General features: G+C 44.2%; 1 protein-coding gene across 1 annotated transcript; it reads right to left on the bottom strand.

Moving 5' to 3' along the window:
- Positions 1-1,011: 1,011 nt before the first annotated feature.
- On the bottom strand, positions 1,012-26,090 carry LOC137325610 (di-N-acetylchitobiase-like). Its single transcript, XM_067990876.1, has 7 exons — positions 25,884-26,090; positions 14,934-15,072; positions 7,858-8,066; positions 6,141-6,312; positions 5,955-6,052; positions 4,258-4,419; positions 1,012-1,197 (listed from the first exon to the last, which is right to left on the bottom strand). The coding sequence occupies exons 1-7, from the start codon at positions 26,088-26,090 to the stop codon at positions 1,012-1,014; spliced, it is 1,173 nt and encodes a 390-aa protein (XP_067846977.1).
- Positions 26,091-27,432: the final 1,342 nt, after the last annotated feature.

The raw sequence follows: 27,432 nt of genomic DNA, 5'->3' as shown, positions 1-27,432 counted from the left end.
CGCCCACATCCCATGAACGAATGAAAAAAAAACTGTGTTTTGTAATAATGGGATCATAGTGTGTACGATCTGCACTGTATTGGTTCGAACTGCAATGCTTGAAATTGTGTCTTTTTACATTGAACTGTGTGTATCTTTAAATTTGATAAAATAAAGTCTATTTTGAAATATTAAAAAAAATTGTCAAGTTCCTGACAGTCTGTTGTGTCAGTGTGAGTTGAGCACTGTTCTTTATTGGTTTGATGGTTGATGAGGTCACTAAGGGAGTGAAGGGGAGGAGGGAAGAGAGGAACTTACTCACGTGGCTTCTGGAAGTCCATATAAATAACATCCATTGACATTCCCCTGACCACTACTTTACTTAACTCTTCAAAAAATACAATCAGGTTTGTCAGGCATGACCTACTTTTCACAAATCCATGCTGGCTCTCTCTGATTAACTGAAAATTCTCGAGTTGTTCAGTCACCCTATCCTTAATTATAGACTCCAGCATTTTCCCCAGATCAGATGATAGGCTAACTGGTCTATAATTCCCTGGTTTCCCTCTCTCGCCTTTCTTAAAAATGATAACCCAAGACAAAAAAAATCATAAAAATGAACAGTCAGGAATTAAAATGTGCATCAAACAGACAGCACACATGTGCATGTCAGAACTGCATAATTACTCAATGGGAAAGCTGAATTGTTCCCTGAATATTAAGTATTTAGTGGCAAGAAGTTTTAGCCTGCACTATCATTAAGTATTATGATAGTCAATACAGGTTTGGCGCACTTTGTAAGCAACTTAAGATGCCTGAAGCGACCAGATCTTGTGGTACAAATCATGTTAGTACATTTGTTTCTCATTGAATTGGAAATCGTTAGCTAGATAAAATGTTAAATCTGTTTCCTAGATCTGCGTTATCTTTAATTTCTAATGTTGGAAGCTAGCTCACTTTTTGCTGAGTTTACTTGCAAAATGAAATGATTACATTATGTTAAGGTTAGATGGTTCAAGGTTGCCATTTTCCTCACAAAGGGCAAAGAGCATTCCACATGTCTTCAGTTTGCTTTACGATGAAATGATCATCACTGTAGTTCAGCATATTTCCATTCCACATGCCTATGCCACGGAGTCTCAATTTCTTCATGATCGTTGACTTAATTGAAATGCTCTGCGGATCGTCATACCAGACCAGATGATAAGTATTATTAACCTGCCATAAGAAAACAAAAGAGAGTTACACAGATAGGAGCGAGGGGTTTGGGTCAATGCACAGTTCGAGACACAGTGCTGAAAATCTTCAGCAGCACTATTTAAAATGCTTGCATTAAAAGACAAGCTCAGGTGGGCTGAGGAAAAGAAAGGTAAAGAGGTGGATTGTTCCAAACCTTAGTTGAAACGGATTGTGAAAAGCACTGCAACATTACATGAACTGTAAGTAATCTGTAAAGTGTCTTAGTACATTTACACATCACACCTGATTAGGAATCAAAATAGAAACTAATTTTAGAAAGAGTCTGACCACTGAGCCTTCACTATGATAACAGAACATCGAATCTGAATAAATGTCAACTTTTTGAATTCTTTAAATTACTAAAATTAAATGTTGTCCTTAAAATGACAGCGTGGGATAGAGTACAAATGATTTAATAGGTTAATGATGCCATTAAAATATCGTGAGACTGTTCACTGATTGAATTAAGCGTTCATCCGTTAACATCCCACAGCTTAATTTCAAGTCAGTGATATAACGATGTTACTGCACTTCAAAGTAACTTATTGTGAGAAGCACTTTGGGACGATTCAGAGAGACAATCGATAAAGCACAATATAAATGCCATTCTTTAACTTTTACTGACACCGGCTTTTTATTTCCTACCTGTAGAGATTTTGTTTTTAAAATTCCAACGTTATGTCATTGTGGACTAACTCTCTGTTCAAACAACGAAGCTTTGAAAATGAGCCGAAGTTCCTCCATGGGCTTGACATTTAAATTCAGGTGTCCTGATGGGAAACCCTCAAAAAGAGGATCTCCGTCTTAGATTCAAGCCAAATTGCCCAAACTGTCAGCTTAATTTTTAATATGAAATCCAACAGTCTATGTCGGAAACAATGCTTCACACTCAAGCACACATTTCTGAATATAGTGGATTAGCTTTGCTGAAGATGCAGAATCATAGAATCATAGAATGGTTACAACACGGAAGGAGGCCATCCGGCCCGTCACATCCATGCCAGCTCCCTGCAAGAGCAATCCAGCTAGTCCCATTCCCCCGCCCTCGCCCCTTAGCTCTGGAAAGTTTTTCCTTTCATTCACTTACCGAATTCCCTTTTGAAAGTTTTTTTTTATTCGTTCATGGGATGTAAGCATCGCTGGCAAGGCCAGCATTTATTGTCCATCCCTAATTACCCTTGAGAAGGTGGTGGTGAGCCGCCTTCTTGAAAAGCTGCAGTCCGTGTGGTGAAGGTTCTCCCACAGTGCTGTAGGTCGGGAGTTCCAGGATTTTGACACAGCGACGATGAAGGAACGGCGATATTATATCGAATTCACTTTTGAAAGCCACTATTGAATCTGCTCCACCACATCTTCAGGCAGTGCATTACAGACCACGACCACTCGCTGTGTAAAAAAGTTTTTTCTCATATCACCTTTGGTTCTTTTGCCAATCACCTGAAATCTATGTCCTCATTCTTGACTCCTCCACCAATGGGAACAGTTTCTCTCTATCTACTCTCTCCAGACCCTTCATGATTTTGAAAACCTCTATCAAATCTCCTCTCAACCTTCTCTGCTCGAAGGAGAACAACCCCAGCTTCTCCAGTCTATGCACGTAACTGAAGTCCCTCATCCCTCGAATCATTCACATAAATCTCTTCTGCACCCCCTCTAAGGCCTTCACATCCTTCCAAAAGTGCGGTGCCCAGAACTGGCACAATGCTCCAGTTGTGGCCGAACCAGCATTTTATAATTATTCATCATAACCTCCATGCTTTTGTAATCTATGCCTCTATTTATAAAGCCCAGCATCCTGTATGCTTTCTCAACCTGCCCTGCCACCTTTAACGATTTGTGCTCATCAACCCCCAGATCTCTCCTTTCCTGCATCCCATAGTTTACATTGCCTCACCTTGTTCTTCCGACTGAAATGTGTGACTTCACACTTTTCTGCGTTGAATTTCAGCTGCCATGTGTCCACCCATTCCACCAGCCTGTCTATGTCCTCTTGAAGTCTATAACTAACCTCCTCACTGTTCATTACACTTCCAAGTTTTGGGCCATCTGCAAATTTTGAAATTGTGCCCCTGCAGCTCCAAGGAAATCCCAATCTATCATTTTTAACACTCAAATCAATTAACTCATCTGGATGCTGTGCAACATATGAACATAAGACACACATTTAAAGCGCAGATGGGACCTCAGTTTAGCGTGTCATCTGAAAGATGGCACCTCTGACAGTGCAGCACTCCCTCAGGACAGCAACTTAGAAAAATCCAATGGACAGCCCAGATGTCAATTCAGATGCAACAAGGCAAAAGATTATGGTGTTCGATTGGGGAAAAAAATGATTTGGGGGAAAATAGAAAGAGATAGATGACTTGCAAGTCAGAGTTAGCATTGGCCTCCAGAGAAAACAATTTAAAACAATAGGATAAACCAAGGTCTGATTTAACTCAATGTGGAACATTCTATCATCTCAAAATAATCTTTTCAAATTGCTCAAAGTAACAAAATATTGCAATTGAAAGGTGGAAAACATGATTTAAATGTTACTGCTGAAAGCTCAAGCATCACAGCCTTTGACTGCAGTGCATCAAGTATCTCAGCAAGATTTGGCCAATGTCAATTAGACATGTGACTAGGTAGAATGCAGTAGGTTGAGAGTGTGTGGTATTTGCTACTGTGCAGTTTTCTTATGTACAGGGCACGCTACCGTCAATCTTTTGTGTTAAATTGATCATCAAATGGGAGACAGGGGCACACATTTCACGAACTAAACTATGATGATTTTCACAGGAGGGTCAATATGGGTTGTGTGAAGTGATCTATTTGAAAAGTCCACAGCTCGGAATTGGTTTGGTGCTTTGTCTGTCAACTCCCATTTTCTTGGCTATTCTCCAACTACACACATTTTCTACTGTAGAAACTGTACATTCTGAACTTTGCTGAATCCTGCACACAGAGAATATTGAATCATGAAACACTGCAATGTTTGCATTCTGCAAAGAATGGACAATGCACAACTCTCCATTGTGTTTTGATTGATAGTCTTACCATGTAGATATAATATGGGGCTTTCTGCTCATCATCCCAATATCTGCCAGTAATTGATTTGTGCACGTGCTGTACGATCTCTTTGTATGGGACCTGACGTCCAGCTGCACCACTGCAAGGGGCACCTCGGGAAGCAATCTTTTCCAATACACACCTACCACCCTGAAAAGTACGAAAGGATGAAAAAATAACACTTGTGAATAGAGTTACTTTGGTAATTTCAAAAATGCAATAAAAGCATGACTGGTCTCTAAGTGTAAAGGCTATGAGGGACAATTAGAGAAACATAAGCTTTACAATATGGAGAGGAGGGTCTCTCACAGAAATATATAAATTAAATAGTACATTTATAGATAAGGACAAGGTTGTAACTTGAAATAGACAGCAACAAGACTGAATGTCGAAGATTAAGGGGTGATCTAATTGATGTGTTTGAATTGATCAAAGCAGTTCATAGGGTAGATAGAGAGAAAGTATTTCCTCTGTTGGGAGAGTCCAGAACAAGGGGACATAACCTTAAAATTAGAGCTTGGCCATTCAGGGGTGTTGTCAGGAAGCACTTCTTCACACAAAGGGTGGTGGAAATCTGGAACTCTGGACCTCAAAAAGCTGTTGAGGCTCGGTCAATTGAAAATTTCAAAGCTGAGACTGATAGATTTTTGTTCGGTAAGGGTATTAAGGGTTACAGAACCAAGGTGGGTAAATGGAGTTAAGATCCAGATTAGCCATGATCGATTGGTGGAACAGGCTCGAGGGGCAGAATGGACTACTCCTGTTCCTATATTCCAATGTCTCCCACTGGGTATGGTAGCATTGTGGTTATGTTACTGGACGAATGAACCAGATACCTGGACGAATAATCTGGAATCATGAGTTCAACTTCTGCTACAGCAGCTGGGAAATTTAATTTCAACTAAATAAAATCTGAAATTCAAAAAAAACTATTTTCAGTAATGGTGGCCATGAGACTATGGGATTGTTGTATTTCATCTGTTCACGAATTCATCCACTCTGGCCGATATGTGACTCCAGACCCACAGCAATATAGTTGATTCTTAATCACCCTCTGAATTGGCCGAGCAAGCCACTCAGTTGTACAATCTTTGCTACGGACTGCAGCGGTTCAAGAAGGTGGCTCACCACCACCTTCTCAAGGGCAATTAAGGATGGGCAATAAATGCTGGCCTTACCAGTGATGCCCACATCCCATGAACAAATTAAAAAAATTGTAAAGGAATGAGTTTTGAGAAAAGATTAGCAGAAGCTTAAGATTTGCAGCTCAGAAGAATGCAATTAAGGGGAGGCCTCAGTGGAATAAAATGTTGAATAGCATGGGTAAGGTAAGCCCAGCCAATGGATGCATGTGGAAATTAGTGAAAAGTAAACATAGAACAGATATCAAAAATCTTCTTTATGTAAAGAGAAGTTTTTGAAATAGTCTACAAGCAAGTGAACAGAGGCAAAAATACTGGACTGTTCCAAAATATAATTCGATGCCCTGTTCGGACAGATAATGTACCAGAGGGATGAGTTTCAGGTGAACTGACTTCACTCTCATTTCTTGTGCAAAGCAAACAATTAATTTCCTCAGAAAAGGGAATCAATGGGATAGTTTGCACAGCAACAAGACAACGGTTTACTAAAGTTAATTCTCAATAATTAGGATATCTGAAAGCCAGATAATGACAACACCTTACCTCAAACAACTGCCTGCAAGTATAGTCATAACCATACCATGGAACTCCCAGCACGAGCTTTCTGGAATCAATTCCCAGATTGATATAAGCGGAGTAACCTAAATGGGGAAAATAATAATGAGGGTCCTAGATTCACATTGATATCGGGCAGGTAGACCCTGAACCAGATGGTCTTATTGTACATACCTGATAAAGTCTGGTAATAGGGAGCATTTGGCTTTGAAAAGCAAATGTCCCACATTTGACTCTGCATATCATAGGACATCACAAATAAAAAGTCACAGGAATTTGCAATTCTCAAAAAGTCATAGCGTCGGCCATCAATGCAGTCTGGAGACCAAGGCACGTTAAATGTGACCTAAGGGCCAAAGAGTAACAAGAAGAAGTTAGTTTCATCTCATACTTTATGTTGGATATCACTAGTAGTTATATGGTTTTTATATGCACTCGCACATGCTCCATGGGAGCTGTGAATTTAACAGGTTAGGAGTTCGACAGTGTTCATGACTGTATAAAAAGGAACAGGATAAAGTTGGGGCAAATAGTGAGTTAGAATTAATAGGATCCTCGGTTATCAAATATTAATCAGGTTCGATTCCCCACTGCTCACTCACCTTCTTCCTCCAATTTTCTGTCAGTTTTCTCTCCTCCTCTTCAAAAGGCATTAAGTTGTGACCAAACTGCAGTCCTGAGAGGGCCAGCCACACTCCAATACCGAGTCAAAGTGCCCAAAGTTTGTTTGCACGAGGCCAGACATTGAGTGCTGGCAGGCTATTTGAGTGTAGGGCTTAAGGTCAAGAATTAAATCACTGCAATCTGAGTTAACAAGGTCTGAGAACAGAAGAACATAAGAAACAGAAGCAGGAGTAGGCCACATTGCACCTTGAGCCTGCTCCTCCATTCAAACAGATTGTGGCTGATCTTTGACCTCAAATCCACTTTCCTGCCCAATCCCCATATCCCTTGATTCTGCCAAGAGTCCAAAAATCTATTTATCTCAGCCTTGAATATAATCAACAACTCAGCATCCACAGCCTTCTGGGGAAGAGAATTCCAAAGATTCACAACCCTCTGAATGAAAAAATTCCAACTCATCTCAGTCTGAAATGGCCAACCCCTTATCCTGCGACTATGCCCCTCGTTCTAGACTCTCCAGCCATGGGAAACAACCTCATAAGCCCGCTCATAATCTGATATGTTTCAATGAGATCATCTCACTCTTCTAAACTCCAGAGAGTATAATAGTGATACAAGGTGGCGTACAGAGTGGGGAAATGTAAGGTTATTCACTTTGGTAGGAAGAATAGAAAAACAGAATATTTTTAAATGGTGAGAAACTATTAAATGTTGGTGTTCAGAGAGACTTGGGTGTCCTCGTACACAGTGAATTGTTATGATCTGGAATGCACTGCCTGAAAGGGCGGTGGAAGCAGATTCAATAGTAACTTTCAAAAGGGAATTGGATAAATAATTGAAGGGAAAAAATTGCAGGTCAATGGAGAAAGAGCAGGGGAGTGGGACTAATTAGATCGCTCTTTCAAAGAGCTGGCACAGGCATGATGGGCCGAATGGCCTCCTTCTGTGCTGTAACATTCTAAGAACCGATGTGAAAATTACAGTTCGAACAATGCTGGTCCGGGAAGCCGGGCCTCAAGTCACTTGTATCATTCTGGGCTACAAGTGGTGCAGCATCAAGTTTGCTGTATATCCATTTAAACTGATTCAATCTAAAATTTCTAACCTCAGCAATGGTTAAAGCAGCTTTGGAACAAGATGATGCACTGATAAACAGCAGCTAAAAATCAGGATTTCAATTCACTTATCCAGAAAAATATCAATGGTCTTTACAATTAAGTAGAAACTAAATTGCTTATCCCCATTTAATAAATAACGGCTCCTTTACCTGAGACCCAGGTATTAAAATGTGGAATTTCTTCGTGGTTTCGGCAACCAGGTCAGTTATCAACAATTTGATGGCAGAATTATTTTCAGCAGAAAACTTCAGGTCCAAATTGATTCCATCCATAAATTGTCTTTTTACAGAGTTGACTCTGTGATTGATCCATTTTCTTTGGTGATTTCTGTCCATAATGTCTTTGTATGTTGGAACTCCTGGTGAACAAACAATGTCCATTTATACAGAAATAAAAACAGAAAATGCTGAAAATACTCAGCAATCCGGGCAACATCTGTGGAGAGAGAAACAGAGTTAATGTTTCAGGTCGATGACCTTTCCTCAGAACTGGAAGAAGTTCGAGATTGAACAGTTTTTAAGCAAGTGCAGAGGCAGAGAAAGGGGGGGGGTGGGGAAGGAAGGGGAGGGGACAAAAGAACAAAAGGGAAGGTCTGTGATGGGTGGAGGGCAAGAGAGATCAAATGACAAAAGGGATGATGGTGCAAGTCAAGGAGGGTGGGAATGGGAAAGGTAAAGACACGATGGGCTGAAGGGCCTCCTCCTGTCCCTTATCATTCTATCAACTTCATTGGAACAGTGTAAGAGGCCGAGGACAGAGAGGTCAGAGTGGGAGTGGGACAGAGAATTAAAGAGGAAAGCGACCGGAAGGTCAGGGTCACGTTTGCGGACTGAGCGGAAGTGTTCAGCAAAGCGGTCACCCAACATGCGTTTGGTCTCCCCAGTGTAGAGGAGACTGCATCGTGAGCAGCAAATACAGTATACTATACAATCATGGAATCATAGAATGGTTACAGCACAGAAGGAGGCCATTCAGCCCATCGAGCCTCTGCCGGCTCATTGAAAGAGCAATCCAGTTCGTCCCATTTCCTTGCTTTTTTCTCGTAGCCCTGCAAAAGTTTCCGTTCAAGTATTTATCCAATTCCTTTTTGAAAGCCATGATTGAATCTGCTTCCACCATCCTTTCAGGCAGAGCGTTCCAGATCATAACTACTCGCTGCGTAAAAAAGCTTTTCCTCATGTCGCCTTCGGTTCTTTTGCCAATCATCTTAAATCTGTGTCCTCTGGTTCTTGACCCTTTTGCCAATGGCAACATTTTCTGCTTATTTACTTCATCTAAACTCTTCAGGATTTTGAACGAAGGGGAGTGGGTTTTGGGGATGATGGAAGAGGGGACCAGGGTGTCGCAGAGGGAATGGTCCCTTCAGAATGCTGAAACAGGGGGGAGTTGAAGATGCGTTTGGTGGTGGGATCGCGCTGGAGGTGGTGGAAATGGCAGAGGATGATACATTGAATGTGGAGGCTAGTAGGGGTGAAAGCTAAGGACAAGGGGGACCCTATCATGGTTCTGGGAGGGAGGGGAAAGGGTGAGGGCAGAAGTACGGGAAATGGGATGGACATGGTCGAGGGCCATTAACTACAGTGGAGGGGAATCCTCGGTTGAGGAAAAAGGAAGACTTATCAGAAGCACTGATGTGGAAGGTGGCATCGTCAGAACAGATGCAACAGAGACGGAGAAACCAGGAGAATGAATAGAGTTCTTACAGGAAGTGTGGTGAGAGGTAATCAAGGTAGCTGTGGGAGTCAGTGGGCTTATAATAGATGTTGGTTGACAGCCTATCCCCACAAATGGAGATGGAGAAGTCGAGGAAGGGAAAGAGATGGACCATGTGAAGGCAGGAGGAGGTTGGAAATTGGAAGCAAAGTTGATCAAATATTCCAGTTCAGGGCGGGAGCAGGAAACAACACCGATACAGTCATCAATGTACCGGAAAAAGAGGTGAGGGAGGGGTCCTGAGTGGGACTGGAACAAAAGTATTCCACATATCCGACAAAAAGGCAGGCATAGCTCGCCCCCATATGAGTTCCCATAGCAACACCTTTTATTTAGAGGAAGTGAGTGGAGTCAAAGGAGAAGTTGTTCAACATAAGAACAAGTTCAACCAGGCTGAGGAGGGTGGTGGTGGATGGGGACTGATTGGGTCTCCGTTCAAGGAAGCAGCGGAGGGCCCGCAGGCCGTCGTGGTGAGGGATGGAGGTGTAGAGGGACTGGACGCCCAGGGTGAAAAGGAGATGGATAGGGCCGGGAAACTGGAAACTGTTAAAGCTACAGAGGACATTGGAAGAGGAAGAAATAAGTTCAATGTGGCAAGAACAGGCTGAAACAATTGGTCTACCGGGGCAGTCCAGTTTGTGGATCTTGGGGAGTAGGTAGAAGCGGGTTGTGTAGAGTTGGGGGACTATGAGGTTGGAGGCCATGGGGGGAAGATCTCTAGAGGAGATGAGGTTAGTCATAGTCTGGGAAAGTATGACTTGATGTTCGGCGGTGGGGTCATGGTCCAGGGGGAGATAGGAGGAGGTGTTGGAGAGTTGCCACTCAGCCTCTGCGAGGTAGAGGTCTGTTCACCAAACTACAATAGAGCCGCCCTTGTCAGCAGGTTTAATGACAATGTCAAGGTTGGAACTGAGAGAACGGAGTGCTGCAAGTTCAGATGGAGGTCGATTTACAGAGCATTTACAGAGCATCATTCACAGAACATTGTGTCCAAAGACACTTTACAGGACAGAAATGACAACATCAAGTCGGAAGTAGTAGAGGAAGATTTAGCTAGAATTTGCATTCACATAGTGCCTTTCACATCCTCAGGATGTCCTTAAATGCTTCATAGCCAATAAATTATTTTGGAAGCGTAATCACTGTTGTCTTGTAAGCAGATGTGGTCGCTAATTTGTGCCCAGCAAGGTCCCACAAATAGGAAATTAGATAAATGGCCAGTTAATCTGTTTTGGTAATGTAGGTTGAGGGATGAATGTTGTCCAGGACACCAGGAGAACTCCCTGTTCTTTGAATTGTGCCAATGGGGTCTTTTACATCCACCTGAACAGGCAGGTGGAGCCTTTGTTTAAGGTCTCATCTGAAACACAGCACCTCTGGCAATGCAGCATTCCCTCAGTACTGCACTTATGTGTCACGTCCTGGAGTAAACCCAAAATCTTCTGACCCAGGAGGAGAGACACAGTGCTGCCACTGAGCCAAGCTGACACTTGAGGGAAGTGACCAAAGGCACAGTCAAACAGGTAGGTTTTGATGAGGCATTCGAAGATAGGAAGAGAAATAGCAAGACAAAGAAGTTGAAGAAGAAGAATCTGGAGTTCAAGGCAGTAACAGCTGAAGGTTCTGCCATTGATGGAGGAAGAGGAGAAATCTCAGTCGCCCAGAGTCGGAAGAATGGAGCGTGTGTGCTGGGCTCTGGACACAATTGGGTCGAGCTTTCATTAAACTGCATTCTTCATTCTAAATCCTGGCATCAGTGGCAGACTGCTGCTGTGCCAGGGAATAAAAGTTCCACCTATCTATTTATAGGTTATTAAAAACAGTGTGTCCTGTCATCTTTTTATTCAAAAGTTCTGTGTCAACAGTGTCTTTTGTTTTTCTATTTTAATTGTGTTCATATCTGGTGACGCCTGTCCTGTCACCTTTATAATAGGATTTTGCCCATAATGTGGCCTGTGGTGATGCAGTTCCACACTACGGCCACCAAGTGATGGTGTGGAACAGATTTCTCAACCTGCAGCTGAAACTGTTTTTCATGGACCCTGTTTTTCCTCAGTAACTGCAATATTTAATTTATAAAATAAGAGTTTCTAAAATAAAATACAAATTCAAAAAATGACATTTCACAATAACATGTTTATATTTATTCACCTAATTTTCATTTGTGTCTTTTAGTGTCTTTGCTTGAAGTGAAGACATTAAAGACAAGTGAAGTTTTTATTTGAAGGCCTCAGCCTGTCTCCAAAGCCTGGACATATCCTTCTCCCTCATACACTTCTGCAGCTTCCCCTTAAATGCATCCATGCCATTTGCATCAGCCACTCCATGTGGTAGCAAGTTCCACATTCTCACCACTCACTGACGAAAGAAGTTTTTCCTGAATTCCCTATTGGATTTATTTGTGACTATCTTATAGTTTTGGATTACCTCTAGTTTTCGACTCGCCCACAAGCGGAAAATTACAAACATATGAACATACGAGAGTAGGAGTAGGCCATTCAGCCCCTCGAGCCTGCTCTGCTATTTGGTAAGGTCATGATTGATCTGATTGTGACCTCAACCCTACTTACCTGTCTCCCGACTACAACCTTTGACTCCCTTGTTAATCAGGAGTCTGTCTAACTCAGCCTTAGAAATATTCAATGACCCTGCCTCCACCGTTCTCTGGGAAGGGAGTTCCACAGACTCATGACCCTATGAGAGAAAAAATTCCTCCTCATCTCCGTCTTAAATGGGAGACCCGTTATTTTTAAACTGGTGGCCCCGAGTTCTAGTATCTCCCACAAAGGGAAACCTCCTCTCATCATCTACCCCTTCTTGTCCCTTCAGGATCTTGTATGTTTCAATAAGATAACCTCTCGTTCTTCTAAACTCCAGTGTATGCAGGCCCAACTTATCCAACCTTTCCTCAAAAGATAACCCCCTCATCTGAGGAATCAGTCGAGTGAACCTTCTCTGAACTGCCTCCAAAGCAATTATGTCCTTTCTTAAATAAGAAGACCACAACTGCATACAGTATTCTAGATGTGGTCTCACCAATGCCCTGTACAACTGTAGCAAAACATCTCTACTTTTATATTCCATTCCCCTTGCAATAAATGACAATATTCCATTTGCCTTCCTTATCACTTGCTGGACCTGCATACTAACTCTTTGTGATTCATGTACTAGGACACTGATTCCTGTGGCACTCGTTACATCTTGCCAATTTTTTTTTTTATTCGTTCACGGGATGTGGGCGTCGCTGGCAAGGCCGGCATTTATTGCCCATCCCTAATTGCCCTCGAGAAGGTGGTGGTGAGCCGCGTTCTTGAACCGCTGCAGTCCGTGTGGTGACGGTTCTCCCACAGTGCTGTTAGGAAGGGAGTTCCAGGATTTTGACCCAGCGACAATGAAGGAACGGCGATATATTTGAAAGTCGGGATGGTGTGTGACTTGGAGGGGAACGTGCAGGTGGTGTTGTTCCCATGCGCCTGCTGCCCTTGTCTTTCTAGGTGGTAGAGGTCGCGGGTTTGGGAGGTGCTGTCGAAGAAGCCTTGGCGAGTTGCTGCAGTGCATCCTGTGGATGGTGCACACTGCAGCCACAGTGCGCCAGTGGTGAAGGGAGTGAATGTTTAGGGTGGTGGATGGGGTGCCAATCAAGCGGGCTGCTTTATCTTGGATGGCGTCGAGCTTCTTGAGTGTTGTTGGAGCTGCACTCATCCAGGCAAGTGGAGAGTATTCCATCACACTCCTGACTTGTGCCTTGTAGATGGTGGAAAGGCTTTGGGGAATCAGGAGGTGAGTCACTCGCCGCAGAATACCCAGCCTCTGAACTGCTCTCGTAGCCACAGTATTTAGATGGCTGGTCCAGTTAAGTTTCTGGTCAATGGTGACCCCCTGGATGTTGATGGTGGGGGATTCGGCGATGGTAATGCCGTTGAATGTCAAGGGGAGGTGGTTAGACTCTCTCTTGTTGGAGATGGTCATTGCCTGGCACTTATCTGGCGCGAATGTTACTTGCCACTTATGAGCCCAAGCCTGGATGTTGTCCAGGTCTTGCTGCATGCAGGCTCGGACTGCTTCATTATCTGAGGGGTTGCGAATGGAAGTGAACACTGTGCAGTCATCAGTGAACATCCCCATTTCTGACCTTATGATGGAGGGAAGGTCATTGATGAAGCAGCTGAAGATGGTTGGGCCGAGGACACTGCCCTGAGGAACTCCACGTGCCCGATCGAAACCATTCATAATTTTAAATACCTTTATCAGATCACCTCTCAGCCTTCTCTTTTCTAGAGAAAAGAGCCCCAGCCTGTTCAGTCTTTCCTGATAATCATGCTCTCTCAGTTCTGATATCATCCTTGTAAATCCTTTTTGCACTTTCTCCAATACTTCTGTATCTTTTTGTAGTATGGAGTCCAGAACTGTGCACAGTCCTCTCAGTGTTTTCTAACCAAGGACCTGTACAAGATTAACATAACTTCTCTGCTGTGAATTATTTTCCTCTAGAAATGAATCCCAATGATTTGTTTGCGCTTTTTAAGGCTTTCTTAACCAAGCATTTCTGCTCAAATGCTCAAGGCAAGTACAGAAGATCGGAATAGGGCGACGATGAGGGAAGCGGTGGTTCGGGCACCTAACTTGCAGGAACATGTGAGGGGTGAGGGACTGATGCTTCCAAAGATGTCAATAACAGTTTGGGTCACATTCCATTAGACCACCCTCCTCCCCAACAAGACATGTTAGACCCTCCATTCCCCGATCTCCCCAATACTGCCAGATCCCAGCAATCCCTGACCATCTCCTGAGTCCTTGCTGGATCCCACTATCTCCCTCCTCAGAATTCTTCCCCTCCCCTACTCCTAGATCAGAAGACTCCCGCTCAGTGCTCACGAACCCAGCAAGTTTGGGAGGTGAAAAGTAGAATAAAAATACATCACCAGTCAATCTCCCATGGCAATGGACAAAGAGAGTCCTGACTTGTGTATTATTCAGACGAAGCAGGATTGGAGTGTGGGGGATAATTCCACCAGGGTGTTCAGATGTAACTCAGTCCCCATTGTGAAATCATAAATTTTGTCCTAATTTTTGATATAATACTTTGATCAATTATAATTTTTATTTAAATGGCAATTTGAGCTGAAAGATGCAAAACAGAGGTGCTACAGTGCCACCACTGGTGGGGAGGATGTAATTACAGTGCATCAAGTTTACGGAGACAGTTCCCATTATAAATGTGGACAGAGGAATTTATAAATGGAAAAAGTTGCAACAAAAGTGTGAAAAACTTGACTACAGAAAGTAAGGTTTTGTAGACAGGAGGTGTGCGTGTGGATGTAAGATTTTAATATATTATAGATGGAATGTGGAATTATTAGCTCGAGTTGCACAGGAGCTGTAGAGGAATTTCAGCACTGTAAGGTCGCAATTCAAGGCTGTGCACTGAATGTCCTTTTATGTGGTTCTCAATAATACAGCTTGCATTAGAAGACAGAAGGACATTTGTTTTTTCTGTGATAAAATTACTTACCTCTCAGGACAACTCGAACTTGATTCGCATGAGCATAACACAAAAGCTCAGGATCGTAAGGTCCAAAGGCTGCAATAGTCGTGACCTTAGACCAGTCATAATACTTCCAATCCTTTCCTCCAACATCAAAGACAAAGACCTAGTACAAAATAAAGCAGTCAATTGCAGTAATGAAGGGCAGAAAACTGCCATTTAAAAATATATATTTTCACAATCAATGGCCCAGATTTTGTTGACAAAATAACGGTGAGGCGAATGGGGCTCGTTTTATTTATGTGTAAATGGTACAGCAACTTCAGGCGAGGGGCAGATACGCAGTTAAACTCAAACATCCACAAGTTGCTGACCGAGTTGGGCTGCTCCGCTGTTAGCTTCACGAAAACAGCATCCAGCTATCTTGCTCAACCTTAAAATGCATTGAACGACGTAAAGTTCATGTATTTGCACAGGAGATTCAAACTGAACTCGCCATGGAAAGTTACGTCTTTTCCACTCCAGTCTAAGTACCTTTTTAACGACGGTGAATGTGTTCATTATCGGCAATCAAGATCTCTGGCACTGAAAATTAACTATTACAAGAGTGGAGTCTCATTCCTTCAGGATTTAATTGTTGTTGGAGCTTTTAAAAATGGCAATTTTAAAATTAAAACTTTTTTTTCTTCCCTTTTCACTCGCTTTTTTTCCCCTCTTTTAATCCAATCTTTCTTTTCCTCTCTTTATTTCTCTTTCTGTACCTGATTTGACATTGAATTCGCCCACTCTAATTTACACTTCCTTCTCAATCCTTGCGCTGTTAATTTCACAATCCTTCAATCTCATTGGTTAAGGAGATACCCTGTTTCTTGTCCTGTTCACTCAGCTCCCAAATGCCCTGTTTCACTCACTGCCCCGTTATCAGTTCGCACTTTCAGCAACTTGCCACTCAAAAACGTGCAAGGGCAGGTCCAAGTAACGGCAAGCACCGTTAGATGCCCTGTTAGAGCAAAATTTGGCCCATTATCATTTCCCCAGGTTGTAGGGTAAGGAACGGCTGGTGAACTGATTCTCAGGTTACCACCATTGTCGATCTAAACGCAGCCACCAGAAAAAAAGAATATGCTAAAGAGGAACAACCTCTCAGAACTTCCATCTCGACAATAGTGCAGGTGAGAGGAACTGAACCACATGAGGAATAGGAGCTCACATCCCAATACTCCATTCCAAGTGTTGGTGCTCAATACACTTCAAAAGGACAACTTAAACTAAATAAACTCATATTACAAGGGACTTTGGAGTTACAGTTTAAAAAATTTTCCATTCAAGGTACCTGGTGTCAAATCAAGCATTTCTACCATGAGACCAGCAAGACTAGATCAGAATATAGTTCCCTATAAAGAGAAACAGCCCACACTGCACCAGTGTGACATTTTTCCATTTCCCACACCAACCATCCTGTGTTCTCAAATGAGACTGCCTATTTAGTGCTGCAGTTTAGTTCATCACAGTTTTGTGATTTGGGCCCTTTGCTTTGGACTGAGACGATCAAACATGCATCATCTCAGCTGGCACTTTTGTGCAGTAATGAGAGAGTGCTGCATTGTTGGAGGGGTTGTCTTTTGGATGAGATGTTAAAGTGGATCTAATAGACTGCTGGCAATATTGAAGAGCAGGGAGTTCTCTTGGTGTCCTGGCCAACACTTTTCTCTCAACCAACATCAGCAGAAACACATTAACTGTTCATTCATGCAACTTGCTGTTTGTGGGACATGGCTCTGCACATATCAACAGAATTGTATTCCAGCACAATCTGTAACCTCATAGCCCGGCATATTCCACTCTCTACAATTACCAACAAGCCAGGGGATCAACCCTGGTTCATTGAGGAGTGCAGAAGAGCTTGTCAGGAGCAGCACCAGGCGTACCTCATAATGAGGTGCCAACCGGGTGAAGCGACAACACAGGACTACATGTATGCTAAACAGCAGAAGCAACATGCTATACACAGAGCTAAGTGATTCCACAACAACCAACGGATCAGATCAAAGCTCTGCAGTCTTGCCACATCCAGTCGTGAATGGTGGTGGACAATTAAACAACTAACGGGAGGAGGAGGCTCTGTAAACATCCCCATCCTCAATAATGGCAGAGACCAGCACGTGAGTGCAAAAGACAAGACATGAAGCGTTTGCAACCATCTTCAGCCAGAAGTGCCGAGTAGATGATCCATCTCGGCCTCCTCCTGACATCCCCACCATCACAGAAGTCAGTCTTCAGCTAATTCGATTCACTCCAAGTGATATCAAGAAACAGCTGAGTGCATTGGATGCATCAAAGGTTATGGACCCCGACAACATCCAGCCAAACTGTTCCAGTACAGCTGCAACCCTGGCAACTATCCAACAATGTGGAAAATTGCTCAGGTATGTCCTGTCCATAAAAAGCAGGACAAATCCAATCCGGCCAATTACTGCCCCATCAGTCTGCTCTCAATCATTCGCAAAGTGATGGAAGGTGTCGTCGACAATGCTCTCAAACGACATTACTCATCAAAACTTGCTCACCGATGCTCAGTTTGGTTCCCGCCAGGACTACTCAGCTCCAGACCTCATTACAGCCTTGGTCCAAACATGGACAAAAGAGCTGAATTCCAGAGGTGAGGTGAGAGTGGCACCAAGGATCCCGAGTAAATTTGAAGTCAATGGGAATCAGGGGGAAAACTATCCAGTGGCTGGAGTCACACCTAGCACAAAGGAAGGTTGCAGTGGTTGTTGGAGGCCAATCATCTCAGCCCCAAGACATTGCTGCAGGAGTTCCTCAGGGCAGTGTCCAAGGCCCAGCCATCTTCAGCTGCTTCATCAATGACCTTCCCTGCATCATAATGTCAGAAATGGGGATGTTCACTGATGATTGCACAGTGTTCAGTTCCATTCGCAACCCTTCAGATAATGAAGCAGTCCGTGCCCGCATGCAGCAAGACCTGGACAACATCCGGGTTTGGAATCATAAGTGGCAAGTAATATTTGTGCCAGGTAAGTGCCAGGCAATGACCATCTCCAACAAGAGAGTGTCTCACCACCTCCCCTTGATATTCAACTGCATTACCATCGCCGAATCCACCACCATCAACATCCTGGGGGTCACCATTGACCAGAAACTTAACTGGACCAGCGACATAATTTCTGTGGCTGCAAGAGCAAGTCAGAGGCTGGGTATTCTGTGGCAAGTGACTCACCTCCTGACTCCCCAAAGCCTTTCCACCATCTACCAGGCACGAGTCAGGAGTTTGATGGAATACTCTCCACTTGCCTGGATGAGTGCAGCTCCAACAACACTCAAGAACTCCACACCATCCAGGACAAAGCAGCCCGCTTCATTGGTACCCCATCCATCACCCTAAACATTCACTCCCTTCCCCACCGGCACACAGTGTGTCCCATCCACGGGATGCATTGTCGCAACTCTCCAAGGCTTCTTCGACAGCACTTCCCAAACCCACGACCTCTACCACCTGGAAGGACAAGGGCAGCAGTCACATGGGAACAACACCACATGCATGTTCCCTTCCATGTCACACACCATCCCAACTTGGAAATATATCGCCATTCCTTCATCGTCGCTGGGTCAAAATCATGGAACTCCTTACCTTACAGCACTGTGGGAGAACCTTCACCACACGGACGGCAGCGGTTCAAGAAGGCAGCTCACCACCACCTTCTCAAGGGCAATTAGGGATGGGCAATAAATGCTGGCCTTGCCAGCGATGCCCACATCCCATGAACAAATTTTTAAAAATTGCCGCTGAGTTTGCCGACAACACTTCAAAAAGTAATTCATTTCATGTGAAGTTCTTTGGGACATCCTGAGGACATGAGGTGCGACATAAATTCATGTTTATTCATTCTTGGAACCAACAGACAGAGGAAACTTTTATCCCACCCATCTGTCAGAAGAATGTTTTGTGAGTGGGAAGGTGGGGGAAGTGGGATAAAAGCAGAATGAACACATCGAGCCTGCAGGTTATATTGGTGGTGCTCTTGTTGCTGCCACACTGCCCACTTAGTAACATTGCTCTGAAGTAAATACTGACCTCATCAATACAGTCAGCAGTTACAGAGTCATTTTGCAACCAATGTATTTTTTAAAGATCTGTTACGTTGTATTCAGTTTAATCGTGGCCAAGGTCCCAGTTTAACAATAAGTGAAAAAGTCAAATGTCATTTTTATGACATGGGATTCCAGGATTTTTAACTGGTGTTTTGGGGATCAATATTCTGTGAAAACCACAAACTGGTGACCTCAACCATGGTATTAGACAGACACACTGCAGGAGTTAGATCAGACATCATTTCAGACTCTGCACATTGGAGAAATATTTTAAGAAACACATTTTATGGATGCTGCACTTGTTAAAATATCTTTGCACTGCTCAATACTAAGGTTGGTCTTATTTTATACAAACTGTAACTATACCAATATTAACACTTTAACATACGGATTATAATATGACACACTTTGCATTTCAACAATAATCGGACATTCCCCCCCCCACGACCCCCATCCCAATAGCTCCACCTGTCCCTCACCCTGACCCACATCCCTCAGACTGTTCCTGACATTTGGACCATATCAACGACCCCTCTGCAGCCCATCTCTCACCCATGCTCCAGGCTGGAGCTCTCTGTTCCACCGCCGGCCCCCAGCCCAGCCCGTGCCCCAATTCCAACAAAGGCTGTGCCCCTCAACCCAACTCAGCCCAGCCCGTGTCCCCCAACCCAACTCAGCCCAATCCGTGACCTTTAAATTCACCTCACTCCCCAGGCGCCTTTGGCTCCAATATTTCAACAAACACACACCCACCATGGTAAACAAGCCCATGAGCAGGGGGCCCCCACCCCCGGCCCCCAAACACCCACCCCCGGCCCCCGAACACCCACCCCCGGCCCCCGAACACCCACCTGGAACTCATGCTCCACGGTCACGGGTTCGCACAGAGCCCGATCCGAACATGGACAGCCTGTCCCGGAGCCGCAGCAGACCCACAGCACGAGCACGACCAGGGCCTGCACCAATTCCAAACTCCAGCGCATCCTCTCCGCCTGAGCTCCGACCGATATGAAGATCCACCAGATGCAGCAAGATCATTCATTTATATCCACCCGGATGTGACTGATGATGACACCTCCTGAGTCTCTCTCTCTCTCTCTCTCTCTGTGTGTTGGTGGATGTGGCAACAGTGACATTTTGAAACAATCGTCATACTCTGAAATGCAACTTTTAAAGGGACGTTCTCTTCTCCCCCTTCCTCCAAATCTTGGCTAACCTTCAGCCCAACACCAAACAGAGTAACTAATAAAGGAAAAAGAAAGAACTTGCATTTGTATAGCGCCTTTCATGACCTCAGAATGTCTCAAAGTGCTTCATCCCTCTCCATGACCACAGTTTGAGGCTGAACCAGACCGTTTGCAAACTTGGAGTCCTATTTGACACTGATATGAGCTTCTGACCACAAATCCTCTCCATCACCAAGACTGCCTACATCTACCTCCATAACATTGCCTTCTCCGACCCTGCCTCAGCTCATCTGCTGCTGAAATCCTCATCCATGCCTTTGATACCTCAAGACTTGACTATTCCAATGCTCCCCCACCGGCCTCTCATCTTCCACCCTCCAAAACCTTGAGCTCATCCAGAACTCTGCTGCCCGTATCCTAACTCACACCAAGTCACATTCACCAATCACACCTGTGCTCGCTGACCTACATTGGCTCCCAGTCCACCAACACCTCGAATTTAAAATCTATCTCTCAACCAACAACGAAATGTAAACAGATTATTTGGTCATTTATTTTATTGCTGTTTGCGGGAGCTTACTGTGCGCAAATTGGCTGCCGCGTTTCCTACCTTTACAATCATCCTTGTTTCAAATCCCACCATGGCCTCTCCCCTCCCTATCTCTGTAACTGCCTCCAGCTGTACAACCCTCCGATAACTCTGAGTTCCTCCAATTCTGGACTCTTGCGCATCCCCGATTTTAATCGCTCCACCACTGGCGGCCATGCCTTCAGCTGCCTCGGCCTTAAGCTGTGGAATTCCTTCCCTCAGCCTTTTTGCCTCTCTACCTCTCTCTCCTCCTTGAAGACACTCCAGCGAGTGACTCACCTTCTGACTCCCCAAAGCCTTTCCACCATCTCCAAGACACGAGTCAGGAGTGTGATGGAATAATCTCCACTTGCCTGGATGAGTGTAGCTCCAACAACACTGAAGAAGCTCGACACCATCCTGGACAAAGCAACCCGTTTGATTGCCACCCCATCCACCACCCTAAACATTCACTCCCTTCATCACTGTGGCTGCAGTGTGCACCATCTACTGGATGCACTGCAGCAACTCACCAAGGCTTCTTCGACAGCACCTCCCAAACCCCCGAACTCTACCATCTGGAAGGAAAAGGGCATCAGGCACATGGGAACAACACCACCTGCACGTTCCCCTTCAAGTCACACACCATCCCGACTTGGAAATATATCACCATGACTTCATCGTCGCTGGGTCAAAATCATGGAACTCCCCACCTAACAGCACTGTGAGAGAACCTTCACCACACGGACTGCAGAGGTTCAAGAAGGCGGCTCACCACCACCTTCTCAAGGGCAATTAGGGATGGGCAATAAATGCTGACCTTGCCAGCGATGCCCACATCGAATGAACGAATAAAAAAAAACGACGTCTTTGACCGAGCTTTTAGTTCCCTGTCCTAATATCTCCTTATGTGGCTCAATGTCAAATTTTGTTTGATAATCGCTCTTGTGAAGCATCCTGGGTCGTTTTACTACATTAAAGGCGCTATTTCAATGCAAGTTGTTATTGTTGTTCACAGCCAATGAAGTGCTCATGAAGCTTAATCACTGATGTGAAGGTAGGAAAAGCGACAGCCAATTTGCACACGGTCAGCTCGCGCAAACAGCAATAAAATAAATGACCAGATAATCTGGTTTTTGTTTCGGTGTTGGTTGAGGGATAGAATTTGACCAGGACACATTTATAACTGGTTATTTATCTCATTTGCTGTTTGTTGGACCTCGGCGGTGAACAAAATAGGTGGCTGCATTTTGCCGACAAAAAGACAGTGACGCCACTTCAAAAAGTTATTCATTGGCTGCAAATTGACTTGAGATGTCCTGAGGGCATGAAAGGTGCTATATAAATGCAAGTTCTTTCTTGAAGGTATTTCGCTCTATTTTAACTCAGGCACAAAATAAGTGGGTTAATATCACAGTTGACTGATGCTCAGAGGAATTCAAGACAAATGTGAAGCAGTCGTACAATGTTATCAAATTTAATGTACACACAAAATAATTACAGATGAGGGAGGCCACTCGGCCCATCCAGAAAACTCCCAAATCCCCACCCCATTGTTGCATCCAGTTGCTATTTAAATGATTCCTCGGATTTTCGTCCCATCTTCCGGATCTGGGAATTTATTCCATCTGTTGATCACTCTTTGAACTCCCTGATATCAGTGGTAAATTTGCCTTTTACTTTACCTTTTATCACTCAGACTGCAGATATGCTGCAGCTACCAGTCTCTGCCGAGTGCGGTACAGAGTCGCCAGACCAAAGTTATACTGATATCAGCTATAAAGGAGTACTGTGCATGTCTGGATGGATGCTGGTGCAGAGCTCCACTTTCTCCCAGTTAATTTTTAACGATAGGGAGGGAGTGAATGGGAGTGTTTGCTTCCTCCTCAAATTAAAAAGATTCCACAGAAAGTTTAAAAAGATCTCGGATGTTTTAAAATGCTGTTTTGCATCAGGTGGAAATGATAGCAGCCGGTACAAACTCAAGCTGGTGCGGAACAGATTCCTGGACTGAGGGAGAGGGGAACGGAGAGGGTCTCACTTTACTGGTACGAACTTAAGCTGGTGCAGGACAGATTCCTGGATAGAGGGAGAGGGGAATGGAGGGTCATTGCTTTACTTGATTTTAGTACCGTTGGGAGTCAGATTGCTGCCCTGACATCTGTTACTTCTGTGGAATTTGCTCCTACAAGGAATAGTTGGGGCAAAGTAAGCTGTGAGGAGGGCACAAAAAGGGATAGAGAGAGGTTAAGTGAGTGGGCAAGAAGGTGGCAGATGGATTATAATGTGGAGAAATGTGAGGTTATTCACTTTGATCGGAAGAATAGAAAAACAGAATATTTTTGAAATGGAGAGAAACTATAAAATGTTGGTGTTCAGAGATAATTGGGTGTCCTGGTACACAAAACACAGGAAGTCAACATGCATGTACAGAAAGCAATTAGGAAGGCAAATGGTCTGTTGGCCTTTATTGCAAGGGGGTTGGAGTCCAAGAGTAAGGAAGTCTTGCTACAATTGTAAGATTCTCAAAATTCACAGATCTCCCAAAACTCGGAGAAAAACCCTAAAGAAAAGGACTTTGGAATTTACCTTTTCCCTGAGCATGGAAAACTTTGACCAGTGACTGAAATCCTAAGATGGAAGGATAGGTGAGAGGTCACCAGACGAATCCACAATACACACTGTGGAATGTGGGAGAATTACTGCTTCAGACATGTCTCTGTTTTAATGCAAAACCTACAGCAGGTGGTCAACACTCACTGCCATTGAAAGAGACAACTGCTCCAGACATGATGGGACCACATCTTTGTTTGAAAGCAAAACCGATCAACACCTTGGACGTTGGATACAAAAGGAAGCCTTGAGTGACAAGCTCGAAAAATTGGAATTAACAATGACCCATCGGGAGAAGCAATTGCAACATGATGAGGGACCATCAAAAAGCCATCAAAGATTCTTAAGGACTTTGTAAGAACTGTTTAAACAGGCATGAAGTGTTTTTTTTAAAGTGACGAAGACCGTTGTAAGAGAGGGATATAGAAGTGGAAACTCGAAACCTCTCTCGCTCTCTCTCTGGTTCTTGCTGGCGCTTGTGTGCTGCTTGTCTTGTTCTGGCTGTCTCTGGAAGGAAGAGCAGCTTCAGCAAACAACAAGGCGAGGGGGCAACAGGAAAGCAGTTCAACAGGGAAGGTCAGTAGCTCCAGAAGCAGGCTGACACACAAGAAGAAACCAGAGCAACAGCCCCAGTGACCATCAGACACCTCGCGGCAACAAGGGCCTTACGAAACAACCAACCGAATATTACCACCAACCATTAACTCTGGCCCTTTAGAGTCCAACTTAGCTAATATAGTGGGATTAGGAGGGGTGAGGTATCATTCCACTGTAATTTCCCTCGTGTGTACCGAAGTGTTCCCCATTTTATTAGAGTGTTAAGATTGTTGTGTTGTATTTTCTCTCTTGAATAAAGGTCAAAGTTTCTTGCACCAAAACCAGTTGTCTGCTGCACTTTGTCACAACTAAGTCCAAGGTTGAGAACCCAGGGAGTGGGAGCGATTCAAACCACTCAGAAGTCAGAGGCGAAGCTGACACACACCACCACCCCCTACAAATTGTACAGGGGCTTATGGAGACCACACCTGGAATACTGTGTGCAGTTTTGGCCTCCTTACCTGAGGAAGGATATACTTGACCCCTGGGGACGGTGCAGCGAAGGTTCACTAGATTGATCCCTGGGATGAGAGGGTTGTCCAATGATGAGAGATTGAGTACAATGGGCCTATACTCTCTGGAGTTCAGAGGAATGAGAGATGATCTCATTGAAACATATAAGATGCAGAGAGGGCTTGACAAGGTAGATGCTAAGAGGCTGCTTCCCCTGGCTGACGAGTCAAGAGCTTGAGGGCACAATATCGGGATAAGGGGTCAGCCATTAAGGACCGAGATGAGGAGCAATTTCTTCGCTCCGAGGGTTGTGAATCTTTGGAATTCTCTACCCCAGAGGACTGTGGATGCTCAGTCGTTGAGTACATTCAAGGCTGAGATGGATAGATTTTTGAATCGAGGGGAATCAAGGGATATGGGGATCGGGCCGGAAAGTGCAGTTGAGGTCGAAGATCAGCCATGATCTTATTGAATGGTGGAGCAGGATCGAGGGGCTGTATGGCCTCGTCCTGCTCCTATTTCTTATGTTCTTATGTTCAAATAGCATAGATGCATTTAATGGGAAGCTGGATAAACGCATGGGGGAAAGCGCTAGAAGGATGTACTGATAGGGTTAGATGAAGAGGGGTGGGAGGAGGCATCGATCATTTGGGCCGAATGGCCTATTTTGGTGCTGTCCATTCTATGTGTGTAATTCTATGTAAAACCTTGTTGATATGCAACTGAAAGTGGTTCACATTGTTACAAAATGGCAACAGATACTGAATCCACAGTTTACGGGGAAATTTTGTATCGAGCATAATGAATGAAATGTTTGTGAAAAACTCCAATGACGGCAGCAGAGAAGAGCTTCACTCCCTTAGTGACCTCATCAACCATCAAACCAATAAAGAACAGTGCTCTACTCACACTGACACAACAGACTTTAAGAAACTCGATAATTTTTTTTCTATTTCAAAATACACTTTATTTCATCATATTTAAAGATACACACAGTTCAACGTAAAAAGACACAATTTCAATCAATGTAGTTCGAACCAATACAATGCAGATCGTACACACTATGATCTCATTATTACAATTCAAAACACAGTACATATCATCGAATACATTTTGTACAATACAAAGTGGGATGGCCTTACTCGGTGGCCTTTCCCCATAGAGCCTTTGCTTGGGCTGCACTTGCTTCAGTGCATCCCGCAGCATCTACTCCTGGACCTTGGAATGTGCCTGTCAGAAACATTCGGTCGTGGACAGCTCCTTCAGCTGGAAGACCAACAGATTTCGGGCCAACCAAAGGGCCTCCTTCACCGAGTTGATAGTTTTCCAGCAGCAGTTGATATCTGTCTCGGTGTGTGTCCCTGGGAACAGGCCATAGAGCACAGCGTCCTGTATTACCCAGCTGTTGGGGATGAATCGGGACAGATACCAACGCATCTCTCTCCATACCTTCTGCGCGAAGGGGCAGTCCATCAGGAGGTTGACGACGGTCTTGTCCCCGCTGCATCCTCGAGGGCAGCTCGCGGTGGCACTGAGATTTCGTGCGTGTTGGAAGGACCGCACTCGGAGGCCCCTTCTCACCACCATCCAGGCTACATCTTGGTGCATGTTGGTCAGTTCTGGTGACAAGGGGTTCTGCCAAATGGTATCGACCATCTGGTCAGGGACTACCCGATCGGATCCACCCTCTCCTTTCCCTGCAGGACTCCCAGAAAGTTCCATGACAACCACCAATAAAGAACAGTGCTCTACTCACACTGACACAACAGACTGTATGAAGCTCACCAATTATGGTACAGAGGCAGGACACAGGGATTCAACCTTTGTGGGATTCTACTCGTAGGAACACAGGAATGTACAGGAGAGAAAAAGCCTATTTTGGACCTTCTGGTCATTTCTCGAGTTTAAAAAGTGGAATACACAGATCCCTCAATTGAATTACCCACCATCTGACCTGCTCTTGTAGCCACGGCATTTATGTGTTATTTGTGACTTTGATTAGAGCAGATTCTGTGCTGTGGCAGGAGTGGAAACCTGATTGAAGGGATTAAACCATGGAGTTGCGTGAAAGGTGAGTTGAGATTTGAGAGGCAACAACACGCTCAAGGAATTTGGAGATCAAGCAGGGGTTGGAGATGGGGTGGTAGTTTGCAAGGACGGAGGGGTCGAGGGTGAGTTTTTGAGAAGGAGGAGTGATGATGTTGGTTTTGATAGGGAGCGGGGTGGGGGCAGTAAACTGAGGAGAGGGAACCATTTACAATGTCAGCTTGCATGGGGGCCATGAAGTAAAATTGGGTGGTCAGCAGTTTAGGGGTAAATGGAGCAGGAGGTGGGTCTCGTTGACAAGATGGGCTCAGAAAGGGCTTGAGGGAAGACAAGGGAGAAACTAGAAAAAGATCCGGGGTCATATTCAGTTGCTGACAGAATACTTTCAGTAATTGTTTATTCCTATCGACATAAATGATTCACAAACAATTTGTTGCTAAGAAATAAAAACTTATTGGCCTATTTGAAAGAACATTTCAGAATGTTGAATTTACTGGACAGTTAGTCCATCTTGTTATGAACACTGTAGTTCAGAATTTTCACATTATTCTAAATTCACAAATGAATATAAAGTTAATGTATACACTTTGCATCCTCCTTAAAGACAAGGTAGCCGTATGTCTTTATGCTTCAGTACACCTGCACAAACAATCACTCTGGGAATCTACTGAGCGACTGAGGTCCACAGAATTCTTATTGAAGATCGTAACGTCAGGCACGGTGAAATCTGTAAATAGAAAAATATGGGATTAATGACAGAACCACGATGGAAAATGGAGATATTTTTAAAAGTGATGATTTTCCCCTCTGCATTTCAATACCATTGTTATGATTTTCACCTCGAAAGTATCTGGACAGATCTGTACATTGAGTGATGTAAGGAGGAAAAAACTCAGACTCACAGATTGCAGTGATGTGTCAGCAGGTGATGACTGTCTATTATGCTGTGCTT

Source organism: Heptranchias perlo, chromosome 9 (genome assembly GCF_035084215.1).
Source record: "Heptranchias perlo isolate sHepPer1 chromosome 9, sHepPer1.hap1, whole genome shotgun sequence".
Taxonomy (NCBI): domain Eukaryota; kingdom Metazoa; phylum Chordata; class Chondrichthyes; order Hexanchiformes; family Hexanchidae; genus Heptranchias; species Heptranchias perlo.
This window is presented reverse-complemented; position numbering and strand designations above follow the sequence as displayed.